Source organism: Corylus avellana, chromosome ca5, assembly GCF_901000735.1.
Source record: "Corylus avellana chromosome ca5, CavTom2PMs-1.0".
Lineage (NCBI taxonomy): Eukaryota > Viridiplantae > Streptophyta > Magnoliopsida > Fagales > Betulaceae > Corylus > Corylus avellana.
In genome coordinates this window covers 28,193,964-28,213,441 of record NC_081545.1, presented here as the reverse complement: position 1 = coordinate 28,213,441, position 19,478 = coordinate 28,193,964, and the positions used below count along the sequence as shown (strand labels likewise).

The window sequence follows — 19,478 nt, the reverse complement described above, 5'->3', positions numbered from 1 at the left end:
TTCTGCACTCTCTCTTAATAAAATCAACAATAATTTTTTTATTCCGAATAAATTACCAAACACCTTTAATACCACAAATTATAATTCATTAGGGAATGAATTTCATTCCAATGTAAACCTATAGCTTCAAAAGCCTTTATCCAACGCACACAAGAAACTATGTATCAATCTTTATACACAAAGTGACAGTACTTGAGAGTTTCAATTATGTTTTACATTAACGACCAGGGACCTGAGAGAGACAGAGGCAGTGGCATTAGATGTAGATGATGCGGTTGAAGGGGATGTGTACGTGTCTCCACGAACCTTCTTCTGATCAGTATCAACGTAGGCTGGCTTGCTTGGTGGCTGCCGCTCCACTGACCCTTTGCTTTTGAGCAAAACGACAACTTCAGACATTGAGGGCCTCAGAGCAGGTGATGATTGAATGCATAACAGAGCAATCTCGATAATTCCTTTCACTTCTTCTGTTGTATACTCGTTTGGGTCTAAGGTTTCGTCCACCAACTCCTGATGCTCGTCATTCTCATACAATTTCCATGCCTATTAATTGCAACGTCAAATAGGGGAAAAAAAGTTTTAGTATTGTGATGATATTGCAGTATATATATAAGCATATTTGATATGGGAAATTACCCGCTCAAGGAGGTACTCGCCATTGGGATCATTCTTCACCTCGCTCATTCTTCGGCCACATATAATCTCAAGAACAACGACACCAAAACTGTAGATATCTACCTTCTCTGATAACTGACCATGAATTGTATATTCAGGTGCTGTATACCCTCTAATGGATTAATTAGATAAAATTAGCTATCATTTAATAATGGTAATCAAGGAACAAAAAGAACAAGCTTAAAAGAAAGTGGGGTGGTTAATTCTATAACTTGTAACTAGTTGAATTGGCTTACAATGTTCCTGCGAATCTGGTGTTGAGATGGCTTTTATCCTCGGGTAGAAGCCTTGCTAACCCAAAATCTGCAATCTTGGCTTGGAAATCATCATCTAGAAGAATGTTGTCGGTTTTAATATCTCTATGTATGATGCATACATGGAATTCCTCGTGGAGATAAGCAAGGCCCCTAGCTGTGCCCATGATTATATCATTTCTTTGTTTCCAGTTGAGAGACCCACGTCTTTCACCTATGTCAATCTCATTATAATGTTTGAATTAAATACAAGTTACAAAACAAGTCAAAAGATCCCATTTAAACGTTAAATGCATTTATGTGAAAACATTGAAGAGTTGAGCTTAAGTTACCAAACAAGAATTTATCGAGGCTGCTGTTTGCCATGTATTCATAGACAAGAAGTAGTTCTGGTCCTTTGGTGCAACACCCAAGAAGACGGATCATGTTCCGATGATGAACATTACTTATAAGCTTCACTTCACTCTCGAAATCTGCCTTTGCCCTTGAAGATTGGCTAATAGTTAGTTTCTTTACAGCAACTATCTTCCCATTTTTCAGAGTACCCTAGTCAATAACGCAAAGATAAAAGAGATAGAAAATTAATCAACCATAAAGCTAGAGGATTATAAATGCATTAATGGTAAATTTAAATGAATATCTAATAACAACTAAGGGCCTGTTTGGGTGTGCATTTGAGGGGCTTAAAAGTGCGTTTAATACTCAAAAAGTCTATATGAAGAAAAAAAAAAAATACACGTTTGATATAAAAAAATTAAAAACGCTTTTAAGGTTCTAAAAAACTCAAAAATGTTCAAAACACACTTTTGACAAAAGCTTAAAAATTGTTTTTTGATTTAAAAGCTCTATTTCTCAAACGCAATCCGAAACAGATTCTAAAAATGACTAAAACGCATTTTGAAGCTTTTGCCAAAAAAACTTTTTTTTGACATAAAAGTTATATTTTTCAAACACAATCTCAAACATACTCTAAATAAGTAAAAGAGTTTTACCTTGTATACATCACCAAAACCTCCTTCTCCGAGTTTGTTTTCTTCACTGAAATTTTTTGTTGCAGATTTCAAATCTTTGTACTTGTAATTCACTGGGCCTTGCAGCTCAGTTGCCCCTAGTATGTCACCTGCTATGGAGTATAAAAAGGTTATGGTCAGTTCATATAATAACTGCTCGCTTTCTTTATACTTTACAATATATGACACAACCTTACAAGTATACTCACAACAAAATCTTTAGTGTTTACATTAATTACCTCTAATAATTGGCTTGCGCCTTCTTAGTATTATAAACCAGACAAACACAGCTAAAATGAGAACAGCACCTACGACACCCCCCACCACTCCTCCAATAATGGCTTTCTTGTTGCTTGAACTTCCTGTAATTAAAAATAGGGCATCACCCATTTCAGTAATTAATATAAAGATTTAATACTAATTACGTACAAAGCAGGAAAATTGGAAAAAAGATCTCATTAATTACTCAAGACTCACCATTTCCTAAGAAGGGCAAAATATTAGTAGTTTGGTTATCAGCAAAGAAGGGCGTCTCTGAGTACCTCAGGAAACACCCAGCATCAATTGCACGACCAACTACACTAGGAATACATACTTCTGCATTTCTGGACGCAACTGTCAAGCAATCCTGACAACCTATTTCACTAACTGTTTCAGCACACTGCGCCACAGCATACACTGTTGCGTTACCAGCACTACCAACCGCTTCCTTCTTGCTCGCAGCAAAGAAACCATTAATCCTAGGCGTTGCAACCTGGAGATCTGCTAACAATTCTTTCACCGCAACACTAAAAGCAGTAGGCTGCGATGCTGTCTGATTTCCGCAAATCCCTTCATTTCCAGGCTCAGTGGTTTGGTCATAGAAGCTACTGCTCTCGTAGCTGAAAGAAAATTTAAAAATTTGTTAGAATGTTAATTAAATAATTAATTAAGTTTACTTTATTAATATTTTGCTGTAAATGGTAATTTAATATATATGGTTTGAGAGTAAAAGCTTTTAGTTGGAACATGTAGTTTAATGAGGTGCACAAAACATGTAGTTTGATATTGAGAAATGCTATTTAATATTTTTCGTCATTTCATTATTAGGGTTAAATTCATTTTACCCCCTGAAGTTTCAAGAGTTTTTCAATTCAAACCTCAATGTTTAAAAATTGACAATGTACCTCCCTAATGTTTCAAAAATTTTCAATTCAACCCCTCCGTTACTAATTTTTGTCTAGTTGGACGAAAATCATCCCACGTGCGTCTCACGTGGGATTTTGATGCTCTCTATTCTAATTTCGCTTTCATTAAAACCTATGAAATTAAGTAATAACTCTTAATTTCATAGGTTGTAATGAGGGTAATTACATAATTTAATAGGTTTTAATGAGGGCAAAATTGGAATAGAGGGTGGCAAAATCCCACGTGAGATGCACGTGGAATGATTTTCGTCCAACTAGACAAAAATTAGTAACGAAGGGTCTGAATTAAAATTTTTTGAAACATTAGGGGGGTACATTTCCAATTTTTAAACATTGGGGTTCGAATTGAAAAACCCTTGAAACTTCAGGGGAGTAAAGTGAATTTTCCCCTAATTATTATTATTGTTATTATTTTTAAAAAATAACTATTAAATTTGTAAAACCCACTTAAGTGAAGGTACTGTAAATCTTGCATATCGAATGATTAATTTCAAAGAAAAAAATAATATATAGCATTGCTCCTTAGTCGTTAGATATAATAATTTATAGTAGCCTAACTAGTAGGATAATGAATACGATGTAGTACCATACTATGGTCGACAGATTCGGATCCTCTTCAGTGCAAAATTGACTAGAAAATATCCAGTTAATTGTCAAAAATCTCTCTAAAGAGATCCTGAGGCCATAAATGAACATGTCATATTAATAAAAAAAAAATTAATTAAATATTATATATTTTTTAAAAATAATTAAAATATTAAAATATTAAAATATTAAAAAATAATAAATAAAAAAAACTTAAGGGGTGGCTGCAAGCCTGCAACTGGGTTGGCCAGCCACCCCCTTAAGTTTTTTATTATTATTTTATATATATATATATATATATATATATATATATATATATATATATTTTTTTTTTTTTATTAATGGGACACATGTTTCATTTATGAAAAACGCTAAAATATAATAACAACTCCACATTTTGCCCATAAAAGTCCAAGTGGCAAGATGTCACATCATATTTTTAGTGGAAGGAAAAAGACAAAAAAAAAATAATAATAATGTGGCATCTTGCCATATGAATTTTTATGGGCAAAAAATAGAGTTTTTATTAGATTCTAGCATATTTCTTCATTTATAGTCTCAATATCTCTCTAGAGAGATCTTGAACATTGACTATATATTTTCCGGTCTATTAATTTAGACTAGAAACATTCATGGAGGTGTTTGTTAAACAACACCCCCCACTATGGCACTGTTCATGTGTAAAAATAAAATAATGATTGATACGGGAAAATGAAAAAAGTGGTATTAAAAAATGAAAAATTTTATTTTGTAGTGATTTTTTTATTTGAATAGTAATAAAAAGTGAATGATTTGATATATAAGTAAGAATGTTTTTTTTGAAAAAAATGAAGTGAATAATGTGATGAAATGTGGAGAAATACGGGTGGATGGGGTCCATGGCGTGGGATTTAACAAACAAGGATGCATGTTACATGGTGGGCTACTTAAGTTAAAGTCAATGCCCGCACAGCGGTGGCCGGTGGAATTATCTGTCTAGATCTACCCATTGCCAGCTTAACAAATAATTATATCGTGGCCATGAGCCAGTTTAATTAACAGATTCTTAGAAAACAAAGCGTGCCAACTGTTAACTGTATAAACCAATTAACCCAAGTGGAATTTTTGAATTCTTTCGTCCCCAGTCCCCACTAGTCAAATTAATATTCAATTCAAGCAAGTATAAAAGAAAAGAAAACACACGATTGAGGGACAATTAATGATTACAAAATTAATTATTAAAAAAATATGTAATTCCACCGAACCCCAAGCCTCCAAACCCATAGAAACCAAGACCTCCCCACTGGTAAAGTTAACATGACGATGGTTGCGTGTGCGTAAGGGCATTTCGTTCCAGAAAAAAACTATAGGGTTTAATATTTATATAAACCATAGTTATATTTTTATTTTAATAATGACCATAGAAAAGGGTTAGTCAATTTAATTTTTTTATTTTATAAAAGCTTAATTTCATTTAATAAATAAACAAATGATATACAAATACAATATCAATCTGCATTATTTTATTATAATATAATGATCGAAAGCGTGGATGGAGGGTGTATACCTACCGGAGGAAGCAGCCGTCGTAGATGACGCGGGCACCGTTGGCGGCGGAGCAGTTGCGGATTTGAGCGACGGCGGTGGTGAAACAAGTGAGGCAGTCGGCGGTAGAGAGGTAGTTCCGGCACTGGACCGTGGCGTAGGCGGAACCCGTGACTTGCTGTGCAGTTGCGAATCTGGTGTTGGTGTTGTTGTTGAGCTGTGCTCTGAGGCTGGAGAAGGTGGCGTTTAGGCTTGCATAGAAGGCCGACTCGTTGGACACGTTGTATTGGCTGCAGCCGCTGTTTAAGAGATTGATCTGTGGGTCTGCAACAACCACAGCCGTCAACCACCACCATATTAACAATATCATTGACAACACCCCATGCTTCTTTCTATTTGGGTTCATCTTCAAGCTCGGAAGTAGTACGTAGCAGTACTTGGTATATATATATATGAGTTAGTCAGTTTAGTTGGGTAAAGTTTCATGTTGATTTAATTAGTAAACATAATTTAAATTCTCTCGGTCAACTATATTGGGCTAATAGGGTTAGTTTGGATAGAAATTAAGTATGATAAAAAGGATCGATATAAATTTGAAATCCAAAATAAAATAAAAAATAAAAAAATAAAAAAACAATGTCACCATCGATGACGGGGTTCAGTGGTACGGTCTTGTAGTTATGTACCCACTAAAGAGCGAGTTAAAATCGTGTAATGAAAATAACTCACTTTTGATTAGTATTAGTCACTTTGTCAAATCCTCCCCCACGGGCCCCACCCCACTACGGTCAACGTTTGTTTATGCCTAGTCGTCCACTCCACTCTGCCATTTTTTTTTTTTTTTTTGAATGTCCATATTTGAGGATAATGGTGATGCAAGACTATATTGTTTATGCCTGGTCGTCCACTCCTTTGCTCCTTGCTCTGATGTTTGCTGGTGTGTCTTGGTGTTTTTTGTTGTTTTTTCCTGTATTTTCTTGCTTGTTTTATTGTCCTGGCGTTTGAGCTTAGGACGTAAATAATTTTCTGGCCTTTCAGGTCGAGAAGGACTAGTTTTGGCGTGGTGCTTTTGCTCATGCCTGGAAAATGGCTACCTATATCTCAGATTGAATTTGTACCGGACAGATTTGTTCTATAAGCTAAAGATTAGGCATGGATTAGCGGATGTAGACGTCATAGAATTTTAATATAAGATTTGTATGTTTTTAACCTCTATGACGTGTAATCATTTAGCTTCGGTTATGAATTTTAGAGCTTTATGCTCTATAATTATAAGAGCTTTTATGCTCTTGATTATTCATGAATGAAATATGAATGAATTTCTCTTAAAAAAATAATAAGAAGAATAAGAATAAGAAGAAAAAAAAGCTCTCTTCCACGAGAGAGCTCAACCCAACATTACTCCTTTCTTCCAAGCTAGATTTGTTCGTCTTCGCCGTTCCTGTCCACTAATGCCCCACTCCACCACTTTTCCCAACCTACTACAAAAAAAAAAAAAAAAAAAATCAATTTCTGACTTGGCTACAGTACACGACTTTTTACCACGTCAGTAAATATTTTTCTGACGTGGCAAAGTTGGCACATCAGTAATTACTAAAGTGATTTTTTAACACGTCAAAAATTTCTAACATGTGAAAATGCCACGTCAGAAATTTCTGACGTGGTAAAATGCTGGCATGTCACTAAAAAAATTAGCTAGACATTCAACTTGTTCCCTCTCTTTTCCCTCTTTTATTATTTATTCTTTTCAGATCTTCTTTTTTTTCTGGATCTTCTTTCCCTCTCTCAATCTCCCTCTTCTCTCTTCACTACGGCCAGCTCCCTCTTCTCTCTCAGTCTCTCTGCACGGTAGCAAAAGAAAAGTGGGCGCAGAAGAAAAAGAAAAAGAAAATGAGAAGAGAAGAAGAAGAGAAGCAAAAAAAAAAAAAAAAAAAAAAAAGGAGAAGAGAAGATAAGAAGATTTTTTGGGTTTTTGAAAATTTGTTGGGTTTGACGTTTGGGTTTTTGATTTTTTAGGTTGATTTTTTGATTTGAATTTTTGATTTTTTGAAGATTTTTTGGGTTTGAGTTTTTCAAAATGGAGAAAAGAAGAGAGAGAGAGTGTGAGAAAATGGAAAAAAAGACTACCGTGACACTAGTCAATAATTCATTTGGAATCATAAAAATATAGTATTTACCGTTACACTTACACCTTAAATTAATCATATCATTCTTTTGACTAGCTAGCTAGTAGAATAAAAAAAAAAATGCAGAAATAAATAATAAGAAAGAAGGCGCGCGTGGATCGATGGAGGTTGTACCTGAGGAAGCATGTTACAATCCTAGGTCTATTAGTAATCTATTAGTAGTCTCTGCCTTGTCTCTTAACTTGGTTAAGAGTAATCTTTATTATTTTCATATGATTGTTATTTTTTCTTATTTCTTGTTAATGTCGTAGTTCTTAAATAAATAGGATTTCCAAGTCCTTGTTGGAGTTGTAAGGTATTTCCTTTATGGTGCCTTATGTCTCCCAGTCCTAGTAGTATAGGTTTACAAACTCTAGAGTAAATCTATGTCGGTTGTAACTTCTATTTAAAGCAGACTTTTGCAATAATATTGGCAGAGAATATTTCAGTAAAATTAACACTTTGTGTTGTGAGGTTTGGGGTCTCTCTAACGATCTCAATTTTCTGCAATCATAGGTAGGAAACGCAGGACTAGTCCTATTTTTCTACGTACCCAAGGTCCAGTTATGAGATCTATGGGGGTGTTTGTTAAACAACACCCCACCACACGGCACTGTTCATGGACCACGGCACTGTTCATGGATTAAAAAAAAGAATAAAATAATAATAATAATTGGTATGGAAAAATGAAAAAGTGGTATTGGGAAGTAAAAAATTTTGTTTTGTAGTGATTTTTTTATTTGAATAGTAATAAAAAGTAAATGATTGGATATAAAAAGTGAGTGATTTGATATAAAAGTAAGAATATTTTTTTGGAAAAAAAATGAAGTGAATAGTGTGGTGGATGTGGGGGAATGTGAGGGGGTTTAACAAACACCCCCATAGGCTCGTAACAAAGCAGCCATCATAGATGACGCGGGCACCGTTGGCGGCGGAGCAGTTGCGGATTTGAGAAACGGCGGCAGTGAAACAAGCGAGACAGTCAGCACTAGAGAGGTAGTTCCGGCACCGCACCAAGGCTGGCAAGGCATGGGCGGAATCCTGTGGAGTTGCGAATCTGGTGTTGGTGTTGTTGGTCAGCTGTGCTCTGAGGTTGGAGAAGGTGGCGTTTAGGTTAGTATAGAAGGACGACTCGCTGGACACGTTGTATTGGCTGCAAGCCTTATTTAAGAGATTGATTTATGGGTCTGCCAAAGCCACACCCGTCAACCACCACCATCTTAACAATATCACCCCATGCTTCTTTCTATTTCGGTTCATCGATTCTTCAGCTCTTTTAGATACGTAGCAGCAGGTGAAGTTTGAGAGAATGAGAAATAATTTTGAAACCAAAAGAAATAATTATCAAGGTTGTCCATACGGCTGAAATAGCGGTTGCGGTTAGTGGTGGCGGACGCAGGATTTTTCCTACGTGGGGGCATTTTTTTAATGAATAAAATAATTAAAATAACTAAAAAATAATTAAATATAAAAAATAATTTTTTGGTCTTCTTTTTGCATTGCTGTATTTTTTTAATGAATACAAAAATAAAGTTGAACAAAAATATAACCAACTGAATAAGGGTGCGTTTGGGAGTGCATTTTTTAAAAAATAATCTGTGATTTTAAACCAAATCGCAATTTTAGGGTGTTTGGGATTGCGATTTTAAAAATGCAAATTTTAAAATCGCAAAAAAATCTGCGATTTTCATAAGCTGATTAGAGGGTGCTTATTTGAAAAAGTGCGAATTTAAAACAAAATCACGATTTCTATTAAAAAGATATTTGGCGCAATAATTACTTTTTTTTTTAATGGGAATGAAAAAAATACCAAAAATACCCACCTAAAATATATTAAAACCCTTCTTTTCTTTTCTTTTTTTCTTCATCCTCGCTGTCTCATTCATCCTTTCTCCGCCCTGTAGCAGTGTGCATCATTGTTGTTCATCTCTCCACCCCTCTACCAGGTAATAATCTCACCTTAATATTTTCTTTCTCTCCATATAACTCCTTTGCATTTGTAAAACTTTTCACTGTTTAGTGTTCGGTGTTATTTTATGTGGTTTGTATAATTACTGTGCCTTTTTATATATGCGTTTATGTTCTTCGACCATTTCTACATAGTAAAGTTGTGATTTTTTTTTTTTTTTTCAAAATTTTATTTAGATTACCGTGCATGCATAGTGATCTGCAATCCATCATAGTATGCGTGTACAGTAACCGTGTGAAGTTTTTTCTTTAAAAAAAAAAAATTGTACAGTGACCAAGATGATGATTTTTCTTTGGTCACTGTGCACTGCATAGTGATGTGTACAGTGACGATTTTTTATGGCTTTTTTTTTTTTTTTCAAAGGTACTGTACAGTAATAATTTGTGATGGATTTTTATTTTTATTTTTTAATGGGTACTGCACTGTAACAATTGGTGATATTTTATATATATATATTTTTAATGGGTAATAAACATTGATAATTTTTTTTATGCATTTTTTTAATGGGTAATAAACAGTGATAATTTTTTATATATATTTTTTTCATGGGTAATAAACAGTTATCAAGTACTAATTTAAATTATTGGTGAATTATGTAACAGTTAAATTTGATAAACATTATTAGTTTAATTTGATGGATTGTTATTGTATTTTTTATTATATGTCTGTTTGGAATATGTTTCAAGAAATAAAAAATACAAAAACAAAAAAGCATATAGAAACAAGTAGTATAGCAATATATAATTGCCTAAGTAGAAAACTCAAAGTTAATGTCAAATTATAAGCCATACTTTTGTTTGCATATGTGTTAAAAATGGAGGCTTATAGATAATTTTAGTTATTTTACTGTTATAAAAAAATGTCCTTATTGGTAATTTGGTCATGAAAGCGCAATTATATGCTAATGTTATCCAAACACTCAATTGATAAAAAAGTACTTTTTAGCATGTTTTACCAAACGCCTGTGCGATTTTAAAAATGCAATTTTTAAAATCACACTTATTGAAATCGCACTCCCAAACGGGCCCTAAGTGAATAATTCAACAAAATTTTTAATTATGTTTTAAAACATATAAATAGAACTTACAATTTCTTTTGTTACTACTAGCGCTAATTCAATTGTCCTATTTGTAAATATGCTCTTCGAATTTAATCTCTATCACTAAGATGATAATCACACTTCTTTTTTTCTTTTTTCTTTTTTTTTAAAGTAAGGATCTCTGGATAGATTTGCTAAATCTACTTCAACACGAGGTTGTTTAGAATTTGATTGGAGGTCAATAGAATCGTTATTTTTCTCCATAATTTTAGACAACTACAATTATATATTTATACAATTAAAATATGAAAAAAAAAAAAAACTATATAAATTCATAAATAATTAAATCTAAAAACAATTAGCAAAAATAGGCTTAATAGCAATATAATTATATAAATATTAAGACAATCCATTTAAAAGAACAATTATTTTTACAAGGCTGACAAGCACGCGTGTTTTATTTTTACAAAGTCTTTTATTTTGTTTTTAATTTAAACAGCCGCTGTTCCCCACTTTGGGCTTGGATTCTTATTATTATTATTATTTTTTAACTTACACGGCTGCTGTTCCCCATCATTCTTTATTTTTTTTTTATTGTTTTGTTTATATTTGTTGCAGCCTGTCCCCACTCCCCAGTCAATATTCCTAAAAAAGAAAACGCACCGTTTAGAGTACTATTCATCGTCTTCTTCCTTCCCTTCGTTTGAAACACTAGGTTTCTAATTTTTTTCAAATTTCATTTTACGAAGGGGCATAATATATGGTTGAGGCATGAGAGAGAGGACATAATCATGGCTGAAGGGCATACTTATGCCTGAGAGAGGGCATAATCACGGCTAAGTGGCATACAAAAAAATTTTACCAAAGGGCAAGGAGAATTTTATGCCCCTTGTCGACCCCCCTGGATCCGCCCTTGGCGGTTAGCGGTTAGTGGTTAAAACCGCTAACCGTAACTGCCTAGGCGGTTAGTAACTTTTACTAACCGCCTTTGCTAACCGGGTAGCGATTAACCGTCTAGGCGGTCAACCACCCGATTAGCGATTAACCGCTTTGAGCTAACCGCTTTTTTCTAACCCTTTTTTTGGGCCTTTTTTTTTTGACCAATTTTGGGCTAGTTTTGGACTGGTTTTGGGCCAGTTTTGGGCTCACTTTAAACTTTTTTTTTTGGGCTCATTTTAAAGTTTTTTTTTTTTTTTTTTTTTTTTCAAATAAAATTCTCCATTAATGGGTTGCAACAGTATTGAAAAGCTCTTAAACAAGAAGAAATCAATAATAAATAATTACAAAGAAAATTCTCTAAATCCAAAAGGACCCTATGATCAAAATAAAAATAATGATCTAAATATTTCCAGGTCATATGAATATGTACAAAGAAAAAAAAAAAAAAACATGGATTTTTTTGTTTACCTATGCTGCATTGGACACAATTGAGAACACATGGTGTCAATATGAGAGAAGAGAGAGAGAAATCTGGATTTTTCAGAGCGTTATGGAGGAAGAGAGAGAACTGCACCGCGTGAGGCGTTGTGCTTGAGCTTTAGGGGAATTGAACCCCGGATTTCTTGGTGAAAAAATGGCGCATTTACCACTATGCTACAATAACTTATTGTGATTTATTATATGAAATATATATATAATATAAATATATATTATATTTAAAAAAAGCAGTTAGCGGATTTTCAAAACTCACTAACCACTAACCGCAACTGCCTAAGTAGTTAGCGGTTTTTACTAACCGCTTTCAAAGCAGTTAGGCGGTTACGTACGGTGATGCGGTTTTAAATTTCACCCATAGTTGTCCAACCTGATACCTTGAGGTCGAAGAAGACTTGAAGTCAAAAACATATTTTTTTTTTTTTTATTCGATGGAAAACCTTGAAAGACGTCGTCCGAACATGATATATGAGGACAAAACCTTGAAAGATGTCGAAACATGATATATCTTCATATCTACCTAGTTATATTGAAGAGGTATTTTTATCTTTTTACTTTTAAAAATATAAACAAAAATACCCATTCACTATAACTAATTGGATATTTTCTAGTTCATTTGAACTGAAAAGTATTTTAAATCAATGTCGTCCATCAATTAAGCACATAAACAATTAATTAATGTGCGTCACACCCAAAAGAAAAAACAAAAAAACAATTAAATGAACAACAATGTACTCATACCTCATAAAAAAAAGGATTAAATACTTTATTGCTCCATGTGGTTTAACAATTTTATTTTTTGTCCCTTAGGATTTAGTTTATATCACATGAGATATCTCAAGTTTACATAAAGATGAAGATAATACATTCATCTAAATTCCATTCAAAATTTCATAAAGTTACGTTAGCACCATTAAAAAATTGACGCGTATTCGTATACCTAATTATGACCCCGTCTTTTCAACCGTGAGAGGATGATAGATCAATCGTCCACAACTTGAAGAAGTATAAGCCAAGGATGTATTGTACTCGCGATTCAACAAGTACCGAAGAGTTATCTTAACCTTCGTTCGAGGGTCAACAAGTACCAAGAAGAAAACTATACCCTTAAAGGCTTAAAGCAGACTTCTTCTTCTTCTTTTTTTCTTTAAAAAAAAACTCTATTTCTACTTTAAAGGTTTTGAAAGCGTATTTAATGTCTAAACCTTATCAATAATCATTCAGAGTTAAAATTTCAAAAATAGTCATAAAGAGATAGTTCAATCGGCTAGAATCATGCTTAATGAAGCGGAGGTCACTAGTTCCAATCCTCCTTCCCTCTTGTGTAGATATGTAAAAACAAAAAAACAAAAAAATTCAAAATTTTTTTTTTATTCCGAATAAATTACCAAACACCTTTAATACCACAAATTATAATTCATTAGGGAATGAATTTCATTCCAATGTAAACCTATAGCTTCAAAATCCTTTATCCAACGCACACAAAAAACTATATATCAATCTTTATACACAAAGTGACACTTGAGAGTTTCATATATGTTTTACATTAGCGACCCGAGACCTGAGAAATAGAGGCAGTGGCATTAGATGTTGATGATGCGGTTGAAGTGGACGTGTCTCCACGAACCTTCTTCTGATCAGTATCAACGTAGGCTGGCGTGCTTGGTGGCTGCCGCTCCACTGACCTTTTACTTTTGAGCAAAACGACAACTTCAGACATTGAAGGCCTCAGAGCAGGTGATGACTGAATGCACAACAGAGCAATCTCTATAATTCCTCTCACTTCTTCTGTCGTATACTCGTTTGGGTCTAATGTTTCGTCCACCAACTCCTGATGCTTGTCATTCTCATACAATTTCCATGCCTATTAATTGCAACATCAAATAGGGGAAAAAAAGTTTTAGTATTGTGATGATATTGCACTATATATATAAGTATATTTGATATGGGAAATTACCCGTTCAAGGAGGTACTCGCCATTGGGATCATTCTTCACCTCGCTAATTCTTCGGCCACATATAATCTCAAGAACAACGACACCAAAACTGTAGATATCTACCTTCTCTGATAGCTGACCATGGATTGCATATTCAGGTGCTGTATACCCTCTAATGGATTAATTAGATAAAATTAGCTATCATTTAATAATGGTAATCAATGAACAAAAAGAACAAGCTTGAAAGAAAGTGGGGTGGTTAATTCTATAACTTGTAACTAGTTGAATTGGCTTACAATGTTCCTGCAAATCTAGTGCTGAGATGACTTTTATCCTCAGGTAGAAGCCTTGCTAATCCAAAATCTGCAATCTTGGCTTGGAAATCATCATCTAGAAGAATGTTGCCAGTTTTGATATCTCTATGTATGATACATACATGGAATTCCTCGTGCAGATAAGCAAGGCCCTTAGCTGTGCCCATGATTATATCATTTCTTTGTTTCCAATTGAGAGACCCACGTCTTTCACCTATGTCAATCCCATTTTAATGTTTGAATTAAATACAAGTTACAAAACAAGTCAAAAGATCCCATTTACACATTAAATGCATTTATGTGAAAACGTTGAAGAGTTGTGCTTAAGTTACCAAACAAGAATTTATCGAGGCTGCTGTTTGCCATGTATTCATAGACAAGAAGTAGTTCTGGTCCTTTGGTGCAACACCCAAGAAGACGGATCATGTTCCGATGATGAACATTACTTATAAGCTTCACTTCACTCTCGAAATCTGCCTTTGCCCTTGAAGATTGGCTAATAGCTAGTTTCTTCACAGCAACTATCTTCCCATTTTTCAGAGTACCCTAGTCAATAACGCAAAGATAAAGAGATGGAAAATTAATCAACCATAAAGCCAGAGGATTATAAATGCATTAATTAATGGTAAAATCTAAATGAATATCTAATAACAACTAAGGGCATGTTTGGGTGTGCATTTGAGGAGTTTAAAAGTGCGTTTAACACTAAAAAAAATATATTTGAAGAAAAAAAATGCATGTTTGGTAAAAGAAATTAAAAGTGCTTTTAAATGTCTAAAAAGCCCAAAAATTGTCAAAACACACTTTTGGCAAAAGCTTAAAAGCATTTTTTTTGACTTAAAAGCTCTATCTCTTAAACGCAATTTGAAACGGACTTTAAAAATGACCAAAACGTACTTTTGACAGCTTTTGCCAAAAAACTTTTTTTAACTTAAAAATTCTATTTTTCAAACATAATCTCAAACATGCATGCTTTAAATATGCAAAAGAGTTTTACCTTGTACACATCACCAAAACCTCCTTCTCCGAGTTTGTTTTCTTCACTGAAATTTTTTGTTGCAGATTTTAGATCTTTGTACTTGTAATTAATTGGGCCTCGCAGCTCAGTTGCCCCTAGTATGTCACCTGCTATAGAATTAATATATTAACTACTCACTTCTTTATACTTGAGAATATAAACATGTCACCTCCTTTAGTTTTCACATGAATTACCTCTAATAATTGGCTTGCGCCTTCTTAGTATTATAAACCAGACAAACACAGCTAAAATGAGAACAGCACCTACGACACCCCCCACCACTCCTCCAATAATGGCTTTCTTGTTGCTTGAACTTCCTGTAATTAAAAATAGGGCATCACCCATTTCAGTAATTAATATAAAGATTTAATACTAGTTACGTACAAAGCAGGAAAATTGGAAAAAAGATCTCATTAATTACTCAAGACTCACCATTTCCTAAGAAGGGCAAAATATTAGTAGTTTGGTTATCAGCAAAGAAGGGCGTCTCTGAGTACCTCAGGAAACACCCAGCATCAATTGCACGACCAACTACACTAGGAATACATACTTCTGCATTTCTGGACGCAACTGTCAAGCAATCCTGACAACCTATTTCACTAACTGTTTCAGCACACTGCGCCACAGCATACACTATTGCGTTACCAGCACTACCAACCGCTTCCTTCTTGCTCGCAGCAAAGAAACCATTAATCCTAGGCGTTGCAACCTGGAGATCTGCTAACAATTCTTTCACCGCAGCACTAAAAGCAGTAGGTTGCGATGCTGTCTGATTTCCGCAAATCCCTTCATTTCCAGGCTCAGTGGTTTGGTCATAGAAGCTACTGCTCTCGTAGCTGCAAGAAAATTTAAAAAATTTGTTAGAATGTTAATTAAATAATTAATTCAGTTTATTTTTTAATATTTTGAGATAAATGATAATTTAATATGGTACGAGAGTTAAAATTTTTAGTTGGAACATTTAGCTTAATGAGGTGCACAAAACATGTAGTTTGATATTGAGAAATGCTATTTAATATATATTTTTCATATTTAATTAATTATTTTTTTTATAAAAAAAAATTAACTATTAAATTTATAAAACTCACTTAAGTGAAGGTGTAGATCTTGCATATCAAACGATTAATTTCAAAGAAAAAAAAAATAGTATATAACATTGCTCCTTAATCGTTAGATATAATAATTTAATAGCCTAGTACGTAGGATAATGAATACAACGTAGTACAATACTATGGTCGGCAAGGCAAGGTCGTTGGTTGCTTAAGTTAAAGTCAAATGCCGGCACAGCGGTGGCAGGTGGAATTAAATGTCTAGACCCCATGACCAGCTTAAAAAGTAATTATCACAGTATGACAATGTGGCTATGAGACGGCAAGTTTAACAGATTCTTAGAAAACAAGGCGTGCCAACTGTATAAACCAATTAACCCAACTGGATTTTTTTAATTCTTTCGTCCCCACTAGTCAAATTAATATTCAATTCAAGCAACTATAAAAGAAAACACATGATTAAGGGACAATTAAATTATTAATTACCCATAGAAACCAAGACCACATGACGATGGTTGCGTGTACGTAAGGGCATTTCGTTCTAGAAAAAACTATAGGCTTTAATATTTATATAAACCATAGTTATATTTTTATTTTAATAATGACCATAGAAAAGGGCTAGTCAATTTAATTTTTATTTTTTATTTTTTATAAAAGCTTTATTTCATTTAATAAATAAACAAATGATATACAACATCAATCAGCATTATTTTATTATAATATAATGATCGAAAGCGTGGATGGAGGGTGTATACCAACCGGAGGAAGCAGCCGTCGTAGATGACGCGGGCACCGTTAGCGGCGGAGCAGTTGCGGATTTGAGCGACGGCGGCGGTGAAACAAGCGAGGCAGTCGGTGGAAGAGAGGTAGTTCCGGCACTGGACCATGGCGTAGGCGGAACCCGTGACTTGCTGTGCAGTTGCGAATCTGGTGTTGGTGTTGTTGTTGAGCTGTGCTCTGAGGTTGGAGAAGGTGGCGTTTAGGCTCGCATAGAAGGCCGACTCGTTGGACACGTTGTATTGGCTGCAGCCGCTGTTTAAGAGATTGATCTGTGGGTCTGCAACAACCACAGCCGTCAACCACCACCATATTAACAATATCATTGACAACACGCCATGCTTCTTTCTATTTGGTTTCATCTTCAAGCTCGGAAGTAGCACGTAGCAGTACTTGGTGTATATATATATATATATAGGACTATAGGAGTTATCCAGTTTAGTTAGGTAAAGTTTCATGTTGATTTAATTAGTAATTAAACAGAATTTAAAGTCTCTCGGTCAACTATATTGGGCTAATTAATAGTGTTAGTTTGGATAGAAATTAAGCATGATAAAAATGATATAAATTTGAAGCGAAGGTCACTAGTTCAATCGGTTGGGACCACGCTTAATGAAGCGAAGGTTACTAGTTCAAATCCTCCTCCCCCTCTTATGCGGACATGTCAAAAAAACAAAAAAAAAAGGATATAAATTTGAAAACCAAAATAAAAAAAACAATGTCATCATGACGGGTTCAGTGATCTGAAGACAATCTTCATGCAGTTATGTACGCACTAAAGAGTGAGTTGAAATCGTGCAATGAAAATAACTCACTTTTGATTAGTGTTAGTTACTTTGTCCAACCCTCCCCCACATGCCCCACCCCATTACGGTCAATGTTTGTTTATGCCTAGTCGTCCATTCCACTGTTCTATTTTTTTTTTTTTTGAATGTTCATATTTGAGGATAATGGTGATGCAAGACTACATTGTTTATGCCCAGTCGTCCACGGCTCCGCTCCTTGCTCCGATGTTTACTGCTGTGTTGTGGTTTTTTGTTGTTTTTTTTTCCCTGTATTTTCTTGCTTGTTTTATTGTCCTAGCGTTCGGGCTTAGGACGTAAATAATTTTCTGGCCTTTTAGGTCAAGAAGGACTAGTTTTGGCATAGTGCTTTTGCTCATGCCTAGAGAATGGCTACTTATGTCCCGGATTGAATCTACACCGGGCAGATCTATTCTATAAACTAAAGATTGGGCATGGGTTAGCGAATGCAGACATCATAGGATTTCAATGTAAGATTTGTATGTTTATAATCATTATGACGTATAATCCTTTAGCTTCGGCTATAAATTTTAGAGCTTTATGCTCTATAATTATAAGAGTTTTTATACTCTTGATTATTTATGAATGAAATCGGAATGAATTTCTCTTCAAAAAGAATATATATATATATATATATATATCTTCCACGAGAGAGCTTAACCCAACATTACTCATTTCTTCCAAGCTAGATTTGTTCGTCTTTGCTATTCTCGTCCACTAACACGCCACCCGCCACTTTTCCCAACCTCTTCGCTTTCCATCACTCATCTCTATGCTTCCAACCACCGCCATTGCGCCACTCACACGCTACATTTCAACAGTAGGGTTGACGTTGCAAAAAATTGAAAGATGGTGACCCTAAATTTACACTTTTTAAAGTTTAAGAGTATAATTGCAAAAGTGATGAAAAATCGGAGGTGTTATGTGAAGTTTTCCTTAAAATGTATTATGAATGACCGTTTTCTAGGGGTGTCAACTCCTAAGCCCGGCTTGCCAAATACTAAAACCGAATCGGAACCGGTACCCCGCTCTTCGGCTGAAATCGAACTGTAACCGACTGCTAACCTGGCCCTTGCCCGTTTACCCGGTCCGGTACCCGGTTTTTGAAAATAATTAGTGTTTGGGGCTTATTTTAGGTATTGGGCCTAAAATAAGCCCATTATTTTTTTCATAAGTTAGCTCATTTAAAAAAGAAACTATTAATCTTTTTGTCTAAATTAAAGAGGCTTTATTGTAATTGTTTCAAATAATTAAAAAATAAACCTAAAAAAGCATAAAAATCCTAAATAATCAATGTTTTTGCCTATATGAGCCTTAAAAATAAAAATTCAAATTTTTAAAAATACCCTAAACATAATTTTAAATTAGATACATAAATAAAACATTAAAACAATAAAAAGTATTGTTTTATATATATACTGAGTATTGCGTAATACTAAGAGTAAAAGAATTAAAATATATATATATTATTTAATACCCGGTTCCGGTTTTCCCGGTTTTGACCGGGTGCCAAAAACCGGGACCGGAACCGGAGTCCCGGTTTTTTTTTTTTTGAAACCGGAACCGGAACCGGGTCCCGGTTTTCCGGTCCCGGTTCCGGTTTCCCAGTTATTTTTGACACCCTTAGTTTTCTTTTACTTGCCAAATTTGAAATGTTTTCTTTCACTCCCTGCTTCCTAGCCTTTACATGCTTGCTAGAAACCGACAATTGGAATTTCGAAGGTTGAAAATATGAAATG

At 34.4% G+C, this 19,478-nt stretch overlaps 2 protein-coding genes across 2 annotated transcripts; both read right to left on the bottom strand.

Moving 5' to 3' along the window:
* Positions 1-201: 201 nt before the first annotated feature.
* LOC132182077 (cold-responsive protein kinase 1-like) lies at positions 202-5,641 on the bottom strand. The gene is made up of 8 exons (XM_059595283.1): positions 5,262-5,641; positions 2,417-2,820; positions 2,179-2,301; positions 1,922-2,049; positions 1,262-1,475; positions 912-1,143; positions 637-787; positions 202-543 (listed from the first exon to the last, which is right to left on the bottom strand). Exons 1-8 carry the CDS (start codon positions 5,639-5,641, stop codon positions 202-204), a joined length of 1,974 nt encoding a protein of 657 aa, XP_059451266.1.
* A 7,673-nt stretch (positions 5,642-13,314) lies between these two features.
* Positions 13,315-17,298, bottom strand: LOC132181446 (cold-responsive protein kinase 1-like). Its single transcript, XM_059594673.1, has 8 exons — positions 16,919-17,298; positions 15,543-15,946; positions 15,305-15,427; positions 15,090-15,217; positions 14,425-14,638; positions 14,075-14,306; positions 13,800-13,950; positions 13,315-13,706 (listed from the first exon to the last, which is right to left on the bottom strand). The coding sequence occupies exons 1-8, from the start codon at positions 17,296-17,298 to the stop codon at positions 13,389-13,391; spliced, it is 1,950 nt and encodes a 649-aa protein (XP_059450656.1). The 3' UTR covers positions 13,315-13,388.
* Positions 17,299-19,478: the final 2,180 nt, after the last annotated feature.